Consider the following 16,866-nt stretch of genomic DNA (forward strand, 5'->3'; position numbering starts at 1 on the left):
TGACAACCAAACATGTTATTGCAGTTGCATCAAACACTATTGCAAAAAAGCTGAACCTCCATGCAGTCTGGCTTCAGTGCTGTGCTCTGCATCTGGGTTATCTAGACATTCATTTACCTTTTTAGATAGAGACAGATATGTAGTTACTGTAGATAGGCCAATGGATTGCATAGGTAGGTATAGGTAGATAGCTACAGTAGGTAGATAGTTTCTTTAACTCAAGTCTTTAACATATCGCTTCTTATAAAGTACAGGCAGTTGAATCTATGTAATTTATATCAGTCTGAATATGAGCATAATCCTAAATAATTTATTGCCGCTGGTTGTTTTTTGTATTATTTCCAGTCTGTTCAGACATATCATTGGTAGTTGACATACTGGTGTAGTATCACTGGCACTGATAGAAAGGAAGGCAGGGCCTCACACATACTGTAACCATGGCAATAGAGAGAGGTTAAGAACATAGTCACAATTACTAGGTGGGTAGTGGTTAACAACATCTGTCTATCTATGTAGACTTATGTTGTTAAATAATTACGGGATGGGTTATTGGTTGTTCTATTTTACAGTGTATCAGGATGTTAGGGAAGTTTGTAGGTTGGTTAGTAGGGAATGCACTGGAAATATATTGGACAGAGAGATGACAGACATTTAAGACAGTAACCAACACTATATCAGAACTCACCTGTGGAGCAGAACACTGGAATCACTTACACAGAACAGGAAAACAGGAAAACTGAGGACGTAATGTTGATGTTTCCAGACTACTAGTCATTCTCAACATATCATAAGCATCCATATCTTTTGTTTTTATCAAAAATACATATTGTACATTGTAATATTGTTTTTTTTTTATTCATTCATTGTGTAATATATTTATGGAACAAAGCTTTTGTGTTTAACCAAATGGTGGGCGTATGGATGAGAAAAAGGGACGTATTGTAGTATACCTAGTAGAATAGAATAGATTCAAGTAGAGTACTATGGCGGAGACTAGTGTTGGGGAATTTCCACTGTAAATTCATGGAACTACCCTCTGGAATAACAGACAAAAGTTGAGGACTTTTTCCAGCAACTTCCGTTGAGTTCATTGTCTTCAGATCTGTAATATGAAGCACCAAGAAAACCCTGTTCCTACCCATAATTTCTGTATAGATCATTCTAGAACAGCAACGCTCTAGGCTTCTCTCCTCTGATATCATAATAGTGTTTTTTGCGGAATACATAATCGGTCGAATCGTCCAAAATTGTGTATTTTCATTAAGTGACAACAGACAAGGAGATCTCTAGCCGGTTAGAAGATGTGGTTTTAAGAATATTAGAGTATACATGCCCCGCCCCCTTTAATCTCCAACAACATTCACGATTCATTCAAGTTTAACAAGTGCAAAGCCTTTTTGTTAATGTATATTGTTTATATTTTAATTCCTCTAAGCCCCATAACCACTATGCCTGACACAGCAGAAGTCTGTACAGGGAGTAGATGTCATGTCCACATACTTACAGACACAGGGCACCTTGACATAGGGGCATTTTGCTGCTCAGTCTAGTAAAACGCTACGTATTTGCATGGTGGTGCATTCCATTGATAATAGCATTGGCCGCATAGTCTCTTCGGTAATCACGGTTGTCTGCTCTTGCCCAAGGAAAAGTGTTTATCTCCCTCCACATAAAACTAGGACATTCCCGTTGAAAAGCATGCAGGGTTGAATTACTAAAAGGTGATTTAAAGAGCATTTATCAGAGCAAAGGTACAGTTCCCCATCATTATCTCATGTCAAACTCAAGCTTGACACAGTGGAGAGCAAAGCCAAGATCCATTTTGATAATTTTCATGACAGTACTATAGAAACAGTTGGATCTTTAGAACTAGCAACCTAATGAGGACATGGGATATTTGAATTAAGAATTAGTTCTATTAGTATTTGATTACTGAAAAAACGACAACGTGTATTTGGCCTTTTCTTTTCTTCCTCTTCATGTGATTTATTTGGCAAAAAAAATAATTGTTATGTAAATTACTGTCGATTCTGCACTTTACATATGCACCACTAGGAGGGCAGTATTTGACCAGACTCAGACATTATCAGCAGCTGTCATTGGTTCAGTCAGTCCCATCTCTCTGAAGATGGTACAGGTATTATATGTAAATCTAACTGATTTGTCAAAGATCTGAGCTGATTTTTATAATGTTATTTGGATGCAAACTGTCACTTTAAAGTTTTCACATTTTGAACACTAAGATCACTACATTTTAAACTATCTAGGTTTGGTCTTCAGGGGAAGTAATAGGAAGGTTGGTTTGAGGTTAAAGGTTATTGGCTGACCCCTGGCATGTGATCAGAGAACTAAAGTGTCTGTGCATCTGTAGCGAGACCGGTGCTTTTTCAAAGGTGTTATTATTATTGTATTATTTTGTTATTTTTCTTTCTTTTATGGCTTCTGTGGAAATTGAACATTTTGGAAATGTGTTGTTTGTAAGCCATTTTTGGTTTATGATGCTGTAATTATAAAACATATCTGACTGGGGTGAACTTTAATATATGTTGTTGGTTTTGACATTTTGTGTGTTTCAATTTGTTTATTGGTTTGGTGAACACCCAGTTACATGCACACATTTACTGTAATTTATTGTAAGGAGAGACTGACCTATTTAATTACGTTTCACCATTTATCAATAAGTTAACATTACACACATAAAGAAGTGAATACACTAATACAGTCGAACCACAATAGATCATTTATAAGGTGAAGTATCATTCCCCATTTTTTGTGGCACTGCAGCGAATTTGGCCGTTAGCGGGATGAACTACTCACACTGATGGGCCCCCCATGATATCAGTGAACAACCAATCATCTTCCAGGGGCGGGGTTAGAACCTGATGTGAATGAGGGGTGTGAACTGGGGCAGGGAAGGATCTGGCCACTCCCTCAAAGGAAATACAACTCTGACTCATATCATCATTCACCAATGAGAAGGTAAAATCTTGTTGGGGACAAGACCTCTGGAGGATGTTGGGGTCTGGGAAGTCACAATGGTAGCCTACAGAGGTGGACAGTTGGTTTGGGGTAATATTTAAACAGGTGAACTGCCTATCTGTATCTTGTCTCCCCACAGCACTCTCCAACATACACTGTGAACTGCCCTGGCCACTTATGAAGTCTCTTATGGCTGTTACTGGATCTATAGAGCATCCGTATCCAGATCCGTATTCATATTGCCCTCTATCACAGTCAATCTGCTCCATCTCAGATCTAGCGTCACTGCTGCTGCTGGTGTGGAGCATCAACTTCTCTATGAAACTCTCAGATTGGTTCAGAAACGTGATGTCATCAACGTGCACATTATTGACTAGGCTCCTCTCTTCACCAGGAGACCCCCAGATGGTCTCTAGATGGGCATGAGGGTCCATGCCGTCCCTAAACCCCCCATCATTCTGTGGTTCAACCTCTGAGTCCCACAGCCTCAGCACATCCATTCTCTGGCTCTCCACTGTGTCACTGTCTGCCATATTGTTTTGGGACTGGGAGCAGGCTGCGTTGTCTTCGACCGTTGTGACCCCAAAGTCACAGGAGTCTAGGGACAGAGGGGAGAGTCCGGGCGAGAGGGGTAATGGGTTGAAAGTTGAGGTATCCATGTTTAGAGGTAGAGCCCTCTGGTTTTGAGTTGGGGCCGTGATGTTTGAATTTGAGTCGCATCTGAGTTGTGTTTCATATTTCTCTCTAATGCTGTCGATCCAGCAATAAAGGCTCTCCTCTGAAGTGATATCACAACTGAAGGGTTCTGTGTGAAAGTGTTCCCCCTCTTGTTCTAAGACAATGGTTTTCTCTGATGTTATGGATGACCTGTAGTCAGTTTGATTTTCTATTCTGCTCCCCTGTTTATGAGTCTTTTGGTATGTTCCTTTACTTGGAGTGTTGCTGTTGGACTGGTCCATTTGGAGTCGTTTGGGGTTGAGTCTCCATTGGTCTCCAGGGTCTTTCTGATCTGTTGCAAGGGCTTCAGTTTCATGTGAACAAAGGGAAAGGTCTGCTTCTTCACTTACAGGAGCTGGAGGGGAGTCAGAGTCAACATGGTGGTTCATTCAGAGGGAGGAGAAAGGACAAAAGGTGAAGATAAGTATAAACATCATAGGAGCCCAGTTTGCTTAATTTATGCATCAAGTTACCTGGATGGTAACTTGATGCATAACTCAATTATTAAAGAGAGAATACCTTCTTTAGAGGTGCTGTTAGATAGGTCAGTGGTTATTGGCTGTCGTGATGGGGAAGGTGTGTTGCTATTCGCCACCTCCGCTGAGAAGAGGACAGACGCAAGCTGGTGATTGGCTGTCTCTATCTCTGCAAACTTCCTGTTTGAGAGAATGGGTAGTATAACATTTAAGTTTAAGGCATCTTATAATGATACTCACTCTCACCTGAAACACATACGGTACACACACACCTCTGGATCATATTGTGAAGGAAGCGCCGGTGGTTGACTTGACGTTTGGACGGCCGGTTCTTCCTTGGTCTCTGGAGTGTCCGCATCATGTGGCCTGCTGCTGATGTCACAAAGGTAAAGAGGTCATGACCCCAGGGAACACCTCGCTCCACCCCGGGTTCAAAGGTCACAGAGTTGGATGGGTGCATGGCTGGAAGGAGGAGAGAGGAGTAATAGGTCTGGGGTATTAGTTGGGGATGTGGTAAGAGAGAAGGATGAGGTGGGAGGGGTAACAGGTCTGGGGTATTAGTTGGGGATGTGGTGAGAGAGAAGGATGAGGTGGGAGGGGTAACAGGTCTGGGGTATTAGTTGGGGATGTGGTGAGAGAGAAGGATGAGGTGGGAGGGGTAACAGGTCTGGGGTATTAGTTGGGGATGTGGTGAGAGAGAAGGATGAGGTGGGAGGGGTAACAGGTCTGGGGTATTAGTTGGGGATGTGGTAAGAGAGAAGGATGAGGTGGGAGGGGTAACAGGTCTGGGGTATTAGTTGGGGATGTGGTAAGAGAGAAGGATGAGGTGGGAGGGGTAACAGGTCTGGGGTATTAGTTGGGGATGTGGTAAGAGAGAAGGATGAGGTGGGAGGGGTAACAGGTCTGGGGTATTAGTTGGGGATGTGGTGAGAGAGAAGGATGAGGTGGGAGGGGTAACAGGTCTGGGGTATTAGTTGGGGATGTGGTAAGAGAGAAGGATGAGGTGGGAGGGGTAACAGGTCTGGGGTATTAGTTGGGGATGTGGTGAGAGAGAAGGATGAGGTGGGAGGGGTAACAGGTCTGGGGTATTAGTTGGGGAGGTGGTAAGAGAGAAGGATGAGGTGGGAGGGGTAACAGGTCTGGGGTATTAGTTGGGGATGTGGTGAGAGAGAAGGATGAGGTGGGAGGGGTAACAGGTCTGGGGTATTAGTTGGGGAGGTGGTAAGAGAGAAGGATGAGGTGGGAGGGGTAACAGAAGTATCAACAGTAGGAGAGGGGGATAAGGTCAAATATGAGTTTCTGAAGTCCAAAGACATTTCTTGATTTCTTCTTCATATTCCACTAGAAGTTACAGCAGATATGACATGTAACAGAACAATTGAAATGTGGGAAATCTTGTAGGCCTATCCCCAATTTCTAAGTTACAATGTTTCAGTTTCACATTTTCAGTGGAACACCGGAATGCAGCAAAAAATCATTTATCAACGACAACTTTACTAAGTCTTAAACTGAACCAACAGAACCAACAGGACCTACAGAAACAAAACCCACACAAGCGGGCTGAGCACTCTTGTAACTTATTAAGGTATCCCATAATTGTTCAGAAATTACATTGGTAAAACACAATAACTAAAACCATCTAATAATTGGTCCAGCCGACTATTTTCAGGGAAAATTCTGTCCATCAAGGTGTAATTGGAATGTTTAAATATGGTCATTTAGCAGACACTTTTTCCTAAAGCAACTTACAGTTATAGTAACGGTCCATGCAAGAATCAAACCCATAACATTGGGGATGCCAGCATCATGCTCCAACAAGCTGGACCATCGAAACCACTTATTAACCAAATATTATTCTACAATATAGAACAACACAAAGAAAACTCACCTTGGCACTGCTGTGGCTGTCTCTAGCTCTGCAGACTAACTCCAATAATGTGTCAGAAAGACAGGTTGCGGTACAGATGGAGAAAGAGGTGGGGTTTCGTGGTTGATTGTGTGTCTGTGTGTGTGTATATGTGTCTCAATGAGTCAATGCTGAACATCCCACATCAATCCCCTGCTCTGAGACAGATGGGGGGGGATGAGACACAGAGAAAAGAAAGAGGGCAATTATATGAGAAGTCAACTGCTTGTAGAAGCGTGGGCGCACATCTCCATTGTGAGGAACACTAAAGGCAGCTTGTTAACTATTGAAAGACACAAACGCACCAAGTTGAGGTACTTAACAAGCTGTTCATTATCACATTTTCTGAACTAAGAGCTGAGGTGGTTGCTAATGGCACATTGCCCTTTAGGTTCTACAGAGGGCTATTCTAGCACTGTATTTTACATATCTATGGCAGCGCAGCGAATGAATAGACTACCCTCACCGCATAGCTGAATAATGAGTAGTGTGTGTGTGTGTGTGTGTGTGTGCGTGTGCGTGTGTGTGTGTGTGTGTGTTATATCAAATAGGAAAATGTATAGGCCTCCATCCCAAAGTGGGAGCGGAAATTATTGCCACCATCTTATTACATGTAATTGGGGGTTTGGGGTGAACTATTCCTTTAAATATATACACTGTGCTTATCATTGTAAACCAAACTTACCACAGGGCGGCGCACAATTGGCCCAGTGTCGTCCAGGGTAAGGGAGGGAATGGCCGGCAGGGATGTAGCTCAGTTGGTAGAGCATGGCGTTTGCAACGCCAGGGTTGTGGGTTCCATTCCCACGGGGGGCCAGTATGAAAAATAAAAAAATAATGCATGCACTCACTAACTGTAAATCGCTCTGGATAAAAGAGTCTGCTAAATGACTAAAATGTAAAATGTAAATGTAACCAAAGGAGGGAAGTGTGGTTTCAGGAGTGGCATCTATTTTTAGTGCAGCCACGTGCGTGCGACCAGGGTCTACTCTGCCTTTGAGAAACAGCATGTTGTTGGTATTGATTTGCTGACTTATACTGTGGACCATTACTTTGGTAAGTGGCATCACCCATAACCCTTTTTCAGCTGTAAAGGAGGAGTTTGGATCTTTGTTGTCACTATTGGCAGTTTTTCAGCAAGTAACCACATACACATTGCTGTGGCCCTGAATGGGAATGTGTTGAGAAACGTAATACCATTCTCCCAGCAAAGTCAGTTGTAAACATACACGGTCTGAAAATGTTAAAATGTAGTTGGCCTGCGTTTAGTAGGCTAGTACAGGAGGCTACTTTAGAACCATAGTTCTAAAGTAGCCTATTACTAGTGGTAATAGCACTGTAGTAATACTGTATTACAAAAGAGTTAGGTTGATTGGTGGTATTGTACCAGTATGACAACTCCTGCTATTAATCAGGTCTGTCTAATTCATGTTTTAAACGCTACACTCTGTATCCCTCTTGCTCTTTTCCTCCATGTATCCAGTCACTCTCCCTCCTGCCTTCCCCATCTGTGCTTTTCTCACATGCTTTCATTGCAAAAGAAGGCTACTAGGTAAAGCCTTAAAACACTCCCTCTGACAGAACTTTGACCAGCCAAGCAGACCTCTCTGACCTCTGAGAACCTGCCTTTTATTGGCTGAGAATTCCATGGACCCCACCCCGCCTTGTCCTCCAGAAGCAAGCAGTGTGAATCTTGTGTCTCTGCCACTGCTGTGTTCCAAGCAGTGGACGAGACAGCTAAGTTGTAAGGTAAGTTGTCTCTCTCTTTGCCTAAAGCAAGGAGTCAGAGCTCAATTTGACAAGGCAAGACAATATTATTTTGTTTCATTTATCTATCATAGCCCACTGGCTTTGAGGATTGAGTGGGACCTTAGAAAATATGATGTAATGAAATCAAAAGTCCACTTTTATCCAAAATAAAATTATCAGTGAATTTAGCTTGTGATGCTAATAGCCTATAAATCAATGAAATATAATTAATTAGTCATTAGGAATATTTTCCTTCTTATTCCATAATGTTAACCCTTTGTTTCTCCCCTGAATTCAACAGTAACAATGAGTCGAGCCTGGGTCTTGTTTAAGGCCCACCCCTACATCAGCAACGTAGTCGGATACACAACACTTCATACAGCAAAGCATGCTTGGAGGGAAACAGAGTGGTGGATTAAACACAGACAAGGAATCACTCACCATCCATGACTCAGAGGGGGCCAAGCTGAACATGGAGGGAACCAATATTTCCATGGGTACTAAAAGTGTCACAACATGGGCTGGTATTGACTGGTCCCAGACCGCTCGAGTGGCCCTTGTTGGGTTCTGTTTCCATGCCAACTTCAACTACCATTGGCTGAAGGGGCTGGAGAGGATGTTGCCAGGGGGAGGGGCCAAAAGGGTGTCAGGGAAGGTAGTGCTGGATCAACTGGTTGCTGCCCCCGCTACTATCAGTGCCTTCTTCATAGGTGTGTGTTTGTTTGTGTGTGTGTGTGTGTTCGTGCGTGCGTGCCTGTGGCTGAGGAGTAAGTTTCACTCATCCCCAAGTACTACATGTGCGTGCGCGCGTGTGTGTGTGTGTGTGTAAGGCTTGAACATTGTTCTATAATATGTGTTTCTCTTTTTAAGGTCTTAGTGTATTAGAAAACAAAGAGGACCCATTGGAAAACTGGAGGGAGAAATTCTGGACTTCATACAAGGTATGGATGCAGAGCATGTATTTGTGGCTAAAGGAAGAGGGCACAACACTTTAATAGATGAAAGTACAGTACACCACAACCACATTAATGGTCTCTCTCTCCCTCTCTTTTGTTGTGTATGACAGACTGGAGTGGTGTACTGGTCAACAATGCAGGTAGAAAACAACAACAACACATTATTTGCATACACACACACACACACACTGATTCTCTCTCTTTCTTTCTCCATTCAATTCAATTCAATGTAATTTATTGGCATGGGAAACATATGTTTACATTGCCAAAGAAAGTGAAATAGATAATAAACAAAAGTGAAATAAACAATAAAAAATGAACAGTAAACATTACACTCACTCACTCTCTCTCCTCTCTCTTTCTCTCTCTCAGGCATTGAATTTCTCCTTGGTTCCCCCAGTTGCTCGTACAGTGTTTGTGGGTGGCATCACGCTGGTGTGGACAGTCTTCCTGTGCCATTTCAGACAGCAGAAAGATGATACACAAACCCAACCCCCTCTCACTGATATGGATGTCATTGGATGAGCTGTGTGATGAGAAAATTGTGACCACAATTGAATAGCTTTTATGTGCTGTATGCTTATAACTTGATTAAAATAGTTATTTTAAAGGATGTGTTTTTCGTCTTTGCATGACAGCAGGTAGACTAGCAGTTAATTCCCGAGCCTACTAGGTGAAAAATCTGTTGATGTGCCCTTGAGCAAGGCACTAAACCCTAGTTGCTCCTGTAAGTCGCTCTGGATAAGAGCATCTGCTAAATGACATGAAATATATATATAAGGAGAAATGCATTTTTCTCTCTCAAAGCTGGAACTATGAATTCTGATACAAAAAGATGGTTATTTAAATATTTAATAAAGTTAAAAAATAAAGAGCCTGACAACTTACAAGAAGAGAAGCGAGTTCACCTTTCTGATTTGTGAAGAAAAGTTACCTTTTATTGTATGTAAATCACATGATAAAATATAATAGACTACTGTATTTTTAATGTTATTTGTTTTTCGCATAGTGGTTTTATTGGTTAGAAAGTCACTTCACACTAGCCTACACACAAATGATATATGAATTAAATGAATTCATTAACGAATAGAATAATATAAAATAGAAATATAAAGACTTTCTGACGACGTGATGATCACACAGGAAGGAATAGCAAAAAAGCCAACGAAAACACGTGTGACCTCCGTGATCGCGGAGAGGTGTTTATCGCGAGACAGCGGCCCTTTCTTTTCCCTTTCCACTCTGAGTCCAAGATGGTAGGTACAGCTTCTGAAAACATCGTTAATGTTCCGACTTGATCATCTGAGTCCATCCTCACTTTTACAGTAGCACAACTCAAGCATTTTCATGTATCTACATGTCTTGATGTCTTTGGTTTGAGTTCCGGATGGTATTGTCATACTATTTGGCGTTTTAACGATACGGTTCATGAGTCCTTCTCTACCGGGGGTTAGCGTCACAGTAGCTAGCTTGCTACCGGATATTCTCACTAATTCCTGAAAGACAGCGTGCAACTTAGACTCGAGATAATGGTACTGATGTTCGAGAAATGTCGGTACCTTTTGTATTTATTAGTTTTGAGGCTTCTCCAAGTTGGAATGTATCGGCTACCTGATTAGGTAGTTAGCCCTCATTGAAAAAGTTAGCCCTCATTGAAAACGTGCGATTTGACCAGGTTCAGTGAACTAGGCTAATTACTTCGCTGGCTAGCTAGATAGCCGCTGTGTATGAGACTGCAACGTTATGCTTGACGGTATGCTGCCAAATTCAAGGTGGGTATGATTTGGGTGCTATTTAGATATTATCTGTTTGAGTTAGACCACGTCTACTAACGTTACAGTGTATCGTTTTAGGCCTAGCTATAAAGCATAGAGTTCAGAAGTATGCAAAGGTAAGATTCCTGGCAAAGTGATCAGAAATGGTATTGACAATGTGTAACTCTAAGGATTGGTTTTCAATTGATCAGTGCGTGAATGGCAAGTTCTCATGTATTGACCTACACCACCTCTATTCACAGGGAGTCGACATCCGACACAACAAGGACCGTAAGGTGCACCGAAAGGAGCCCAAGAGTCAGGATATCTACCTGAGGCTCCTGGTCAAGGCATGTGTCACAACCTGCATACATTGTGATTAAAGTTTACATTTAAGTTGATTTTCCTAACTTAATGTTTGTTTTTTGGGGGGGTTAATTGTTAAGTCTATGCAGCATGTAGCTCAGACTAACCCTTGTGGACATTTACATTGAGTTCTCAATAAGTTCTACTTACTAAATGTTTACGTTCTCTTCCCCACAGCTGTACAGGTTCCTGGCCCGTCGCTCCACTGCTCCCTTCAACAAGGTGGTCCTCAGGAGGCTCTTCATGAGTAGGACCCACAGGCCTCCAATATCGGTGTCTCGCATGGTGAGTTACACCTATCCTTCCCGTAGCTGTGTTTTTAACCTGCTACAGAATCAAATTGCTAGTATTGACTCAGTTGAATGGCAGTCAAGTTCACAGATTCAAAGAGGGCAACAGCACAAGTGGGAGGACAACTTCAGCTGGTACTCCCGCTTATACCTGTTGCTCTACTATGCTTTCTTGGTGTTTTTGACACTTCCTTGCTCTAACATTCTAGTTATGATTTTCTTTTGTCCTTTGACTCCTATGTAGTGGTTAATTTCCCTCCTGAAGTTTTGGTACCTTTGAGTGAGCTGGAGATCTTTCCACCTCAAGTGGCTTCTTGAACATGTCCTAGTTGGGGTGGCAGGTAGCCTAGCGATTAAGAGCATTGGGCCAGTAACCGAAAGTTCGCTGGTTCCGAGCCTACTGGGTGAAAAGTCAGTTGTGCCCTTGAGCAAGGCACTTAACCCTAATTGCACCTGTAGACTTAAATGTAATGGCCCAGTTTCCCAAAAGCATCTTAAGACTAAGTTAATCGTTGGAGCCATTGTAGGAGCGTCGTTCAATCTCAGCTGTTTCCCAAAACCATCGTTACTAAAGTTGCACTTGAAAACGCTCGTTATTTACCGACTGCCTCGGACCACTCATACAAGTGCGTCGTTGGATGCCTTTTTTGCCTATCCGCGTTTCCACTAAACATGGAATCAAGATGTTTGTCTGTGACTGCCGATAACTTCAGAATGAAGTTGACTACAAATACAAAGTTGCAAATGCCTTTGCTATTGTTAAGAATGAGCACAGGATTAAAAAGATTCTTAAACTGAGATGATGGCATTAAAACAGGCTATGGGGGATTTAAGTGGTATCACTGAGTGGCCATGACTTCAAAACCAACGTATACGCTGATACCATACTAACACTGTCAAATCCCAGCTGTTCGATACCAAGGGTGCTACAGCTCGTAAGAACATTTGGCCAATTTTCTGGATATAAAGTGAATTGGAGTAAGAGTGAGGCTATTCCTCTGAGCCACCACACCTTTCCAACCCACCTTGGTATTGCTCCCTTCATATGGAAACTACAATACCTAGGGATAAATATCAGGTCACAGATCCAGAAGATACTTCATCTAAACGGACCAGGTCTCCTAAAAACCATTAGGGATGACAGAGTGTATCCGTCACTGCATTACAGTGGGATGCAATATGGAAATACATCGATATCCAACTGTAAGGTATACAATTATTAAAATTGTTTTATATAGGCTTATTACACCTCACAGGTGGATATTTTTTTTAAAATAAAAGCCTTTCAGATTTGTGTTGACATGGGTGAAGATGGTACGCTAATGCATCTGTTATGGAAATGTCCAGCCGTCAAAGGATTTGGGACTGAGGTAGATATGTTGTCTGGAATTTTGAATGTGCATATCCCACTTTGTCTTGTAGTGTGCCTGCTAGGAAATAGGGTGGACAATATCCAACCTAGAACCACGCAACGTATCATTGTTCTAGCCTTCCTATCAGTCAAACAAACAATAGTTTGTGCTTCAGCATCGACATTTGGTTTAGGGAATTCATGGATTTGTTGACTATGGAAAGAGCGGCTTCGGCCCTCCAGGTCTATGACAATGGTCTACAGGGTCTCTGGGACATGTATAAGAATATATGTAAGTGAAAGAGCATCGGCTAATATATTAATTGTCTGTATTTGTTTGTACCCCCCACCCCCCCCAGGCTTGGCTTCTGCCAGGTCACACAGAATGCCTGGCTTGCTGTGACAGGGCCCGCTGGTAAAACCCAGGCTACCTATCCTCCCCTCCCCATCTATTGTTTGGATGTCTGTCACTTTCTTATTGTCCTTTGTAAATGGAAATAAAGTGTAAATAATAAAACAGGCTACATGTTGTACATATGCCTATTTCAGTCATTGAAATCTATTTCATGTTCAATCAGTTATATTTTGCTAATATATTTAATGTGTAACGTGCGCAATGATGTGCCAAATCTGCTTTGCTGCATTATTATTGGGTTAGCATTAGAATAAACAGTCATCACCTCTGCCTGCGAGTATTATCTCTCTAGGAGCTGATCTGTCGTCAGTATGATTTTGAATGGAGAAAGTTGATCTGAGAGCACCGCTGCCTTTCTTTCGTATCGATCAGTATCGACGCAAGCTCCAACCACACACTTAGTGAACGTTCTCTCTTCGTTGTGTTTTTGGGAAACTTGTGTTACGTATTCGGCCGTTGTAGGAACAATGCATCGTTAAAACCCTCGTGAGCCTAAGTTCCATCGCTATTGGGAAACCGGGCCCATGTCCCTTCCAGCTTTATTGATATGAATACACGAGGCAAAGTGAATGTACCTTCTTTCACCTGTCCAGATTTGACTGTCAGTATGTGGAGCATTTAAGATGCACCCTTAATATTTATATTCACTGTGTGGCTGTTGTCCCTGTCCTCTTCTGAACTATTTGCTCTCCGCTTCAGATCCGTAAGATGAAACTGCCTGGTCGTGAGAACAGAACCGCAGTCGTCGTGGGAACCGTCACTGATGATGTCAGAATCCAGGATATCCCCAAACTCAAGGTAAAGGTTATGTTTTAACTTACTGGATTCCTGCTTGGGTCAGGCTTTTGCTCCAGCCCAGCACTAACACTTGGTTTAGCCTGGGGTGTATTTATTACGGAAACTGTTTAAGAGCCAAATGGAAGCAAAAGGAGCCTTTCTATTGGACAAATTCAGGTAGGTCCCTCCCTGTTCCCTTTGCTTCCGTTTTAAGAAACGTTTTGCAAATACACCCTGACTATTTTAATCGGGTGTTGGGCTACAACAAAAGCCTTCCCACCCGGTAACGAGTTGGCTCTTCAGGACTAGGGTTGGACTACTTTCTCAGAACATTAAATAAGTGTTAACATGAGTTGCTAAACATCCTCTTCCCTCAGGTGTGCGCTCTGAAGGTGACTGACGGTGCTCGCCGCAGGATCCTGAAGGCCGGAGGTCAGGTCATGACCTTTGACCAGCTGGCTCTGGCTGCCCCCAAAGGACAGGGCACCGTGCTGCTGTCAGGTAAGAACACTGCTAGTTTGAAGGATGTGCTCACCCGAAATTCACTACTATTACAAGTTTAAAGTGACAGTCATCACTATTTATCACAGCCACAGTCAGATTATGGCTAAATCCCGCCAATTTCTACAATTTCTCTTAAAATCTGATTTTAAACCTAAACTTAACCACACTGCTAATCTTAGGCCTAACCTTAAATTAATGCCAAAAAGTTAATTTGTGTTTATGCGTTAAGTTATAGGCAATTTTGGCTTTGTGGCTGTTAACTAGGCAACCCTGTTACTTTGGTCTGAAACGTACTTGTTTTTCTTCTTTCAGGACCCCGTAAGGGCAGAGAGGTGTACAGGCATTTTGGAAAAGCCTGCGGAACCCCCCACAGCCACACCAAGTGAGTATTGTACCCCTTTCTTGAGACTGCTGCTCTCTTAGGGTTTCATTCAGTATCTGTCAATTGAGAGAATGTTTGACAAGTTTGTTCCGGTTTGGTTTTCACTGAAAATGACAGGAATGTTTTTAAATGGAGGACACACTTTCTGATAATTGAGAACTTCAATGAGATGTTTTGTTAGTAGATGGACTTGTTGTGGATGGCCCTACTTTAGAATGAGGATACTAGATGTGCATTGTGTAGAAGGACAAACATGTTTATCTTGTCGTGTAGAATAAACAATTGTGAGGTTGTCTGCAGTGTTCTAATCTATATGTTGCACCTCACTGAGCCCCTGAGCCCAGTTTTGCAAAACTTGTCTGATCGTATTTCGGCAATCGGATTGAATTAAATGTTATAATTTAGTATTTCAAAACTGGGAAATGAGATTCTGATCCTCTGTATAGGGTTTCAGATTTTGTAATCCAATCTGACCTTTAATCAGGATTAAATGTTTTTGCGTTTTTCAAAACTCAAAGGTAGTGATTAGGCTAATTTTAGATGCCGAAAATCAGAATGATCTTGATCGCACTAGATGGATGGATTTAGAAAGGTGAAAGGCACTACAACCAAGAAATGTCAATATAACTAAGGTGAGGAGGTTTAAAAAACAAAAAAATTACCTCTGAAATCCTAAGGTTTATTTGTTAAATTGACTGCAGTATAGGTACTGTGGTAATTTGTTATATTGAGAAGTAGATCCAAACTAAGTTTGGGGGGGGGGGGGCGTACATGTTAACCGTGATGGTGAGCTGGGGTGTGCAGACAGTGGTGGTCATTCTATTACGTTGGATTAATTATTAGAGGGGCTTGCAGCGCCAGCGAAGTGGATACATGGATCTTTTCATTTGGCTTGTAAGAACGAGCACAGTCTGACTAGGCTTTGCGGTCATGCAGCTTCTGAGTGACACTGCCATAGAGGAAAACGGAGCACAGTCACGCTTGCGCCTTTACATCGCTGAAAACAGCAAGTAACAAAAATGTCACATTTTTGGGCACTCACCAGTTTGCATTCCTACAAATAAATGCATGTACTTATGTGTTATGCAGGCTCCATTATTTTTTACTCTTGAGTACCTTTTGTATTCAGTGTTTAATCGTCACGTACAGGGGCTGTAGGTGTAATTGCAGGGTACAGTGAAAATCTTATGCTCCAACATGCAGGACTAAGTGAAATAAAATAATAAATGGTAATAAAAAAACAATAGAAATAGCACTATACACATTAGTTTACTCCTCTCAGGTTCCCTATGACAGTTTAGTAGTAGTACCATAACCTGTCCAGTAGATGGCAAGGTGTAGGTAGTCCAGATTCAGTGATCTTGATATTGTGGCATCTTGATCAGAATGATCTCATCTGATTATTTTCTGGAAAACCTGGCTCAAAAACGTCCAGATCGATCTGATCTTGAATTGTAAAACGGAGGATTCCAGAATCCGGATCATTCTGATCCAAATACAAACTTTTGTAAAAACTGGGCCCAGGAATTGGTGTAGAGAAATTTGTTGGACTCAATGTTAGTTTATTTACTAAATATAAAACATGTATATGCCTGGGTTCCACTAGATTCACCTTCTCCAACCCAGTGCTATCATATCAGTGATTACTTCAAGGAATGGAGAAGGAAAAATGCATCATTTTGAAATACATTAGGCCTAGCTGTATTTTGCTTGTTTTGTCCCCTTAATATTGCATTGAGTTGATAGACAATGCACATAATCAACATTAATGCATTATCTGCAGAATCTAGGAAGGTGTTTGAAACACTTATAAACACTGAATTAATGGCTTATCTCGTCTCTCCCTCAGGCCCTACATTCGCTCCAAGGGCAGGAAGTTTGAGCGTGCTCGTGGGCGCAGATCCAGCCGTGGATACAAGGCCTAAAGTCTTTTTTGTTTTCCTTGGAATCTGATACAAATAAAGATAGTGATACAAAATGAATCAATGTCTCTGTCCATTTGTTGTTTCTGAGCGTTGTTGCACTTTGATAGTACTTTGCTCTGTAGACACTTTCTTTTCAACCTGATGGACAATTTCAATCAATCTACTATTACTATTCACTCCTAGGCCCTGTTGTATGACGTAGTATTAATACAATTGTTTTTCAATGCCTTGTGTAATGTATTTATTTAGACACGTGATGAGTGCATTGGAAGAATCGACAGTCTAGCCTTGACAATATTGACTAGACTGCTTGATTTCA

The 16,866-nt window shown here is 41.9% G+C and overlaps 1 protein-coding gene and 1 pseudogene across 2 annotated transcripts; both read left to right on the forward strand.

Moving 5' to 3' along the window:
• Positions 1 to 8,133: 8,133 nt before the first annotated feature.
• LOC311139339 (mpv17-like protein) lies at positions 8,134 to 9,308 on the forward strand (annotated as a pseudogene). The gene is made up of 4 exons: positions 8,134 to 8,537; positions 8,698 to 8,768; positions 8,894 to 8,923; positions 9,156 to 9,308. The product of its transcript is annotated as a mpv17-like protein (transcript).
• Positions 9,309 to 9,957: 649 nt separating this feature from the next.
• On the forward strand, positions 9,958 to 16,604 carry LOC311140276 (large ribosomal subunit protein eL18). The gene is made up of 7 exons (XM_084175255.1): positions 9,958 to 10,039; positions 10,801 to 10,887; positions 11,081 to 11,188; positions 13,659 to 13,757; positions 14,114 to 14,237; positions 14,553 to 14,622; positions 16,472 to 16,604. The coding sequence occupies exons 1-7, from the start codon at positions 10,037 to 10,039 to the stop codon at positions 16,545 to 16,547; spliced, it is 567 nt and encodes a 188-aa protein (XP_084031381.1). The 5' UTR covers positions 9,958 to 10,036; the 3' UTR covers positions 16,548 to 16,604.
• Positions 16,605 to 16,866: the final 262 nt, after the last annotated feature.

The sequence above is a fragment of the Coregonus lavaretus genome (genome assembly GCF_964263955.1).
Source record: "Coregonus lavaretus genome assembly, chromosome: 13".
In the NCBI taxonomy this organism is placed as follows: domain Eukaryota; kingdom Metazoa; phylum Chordata; class Actinopteri; order Salmoniformes; family Salmonidae; genus Coregonus; species Coregonus lavaretus.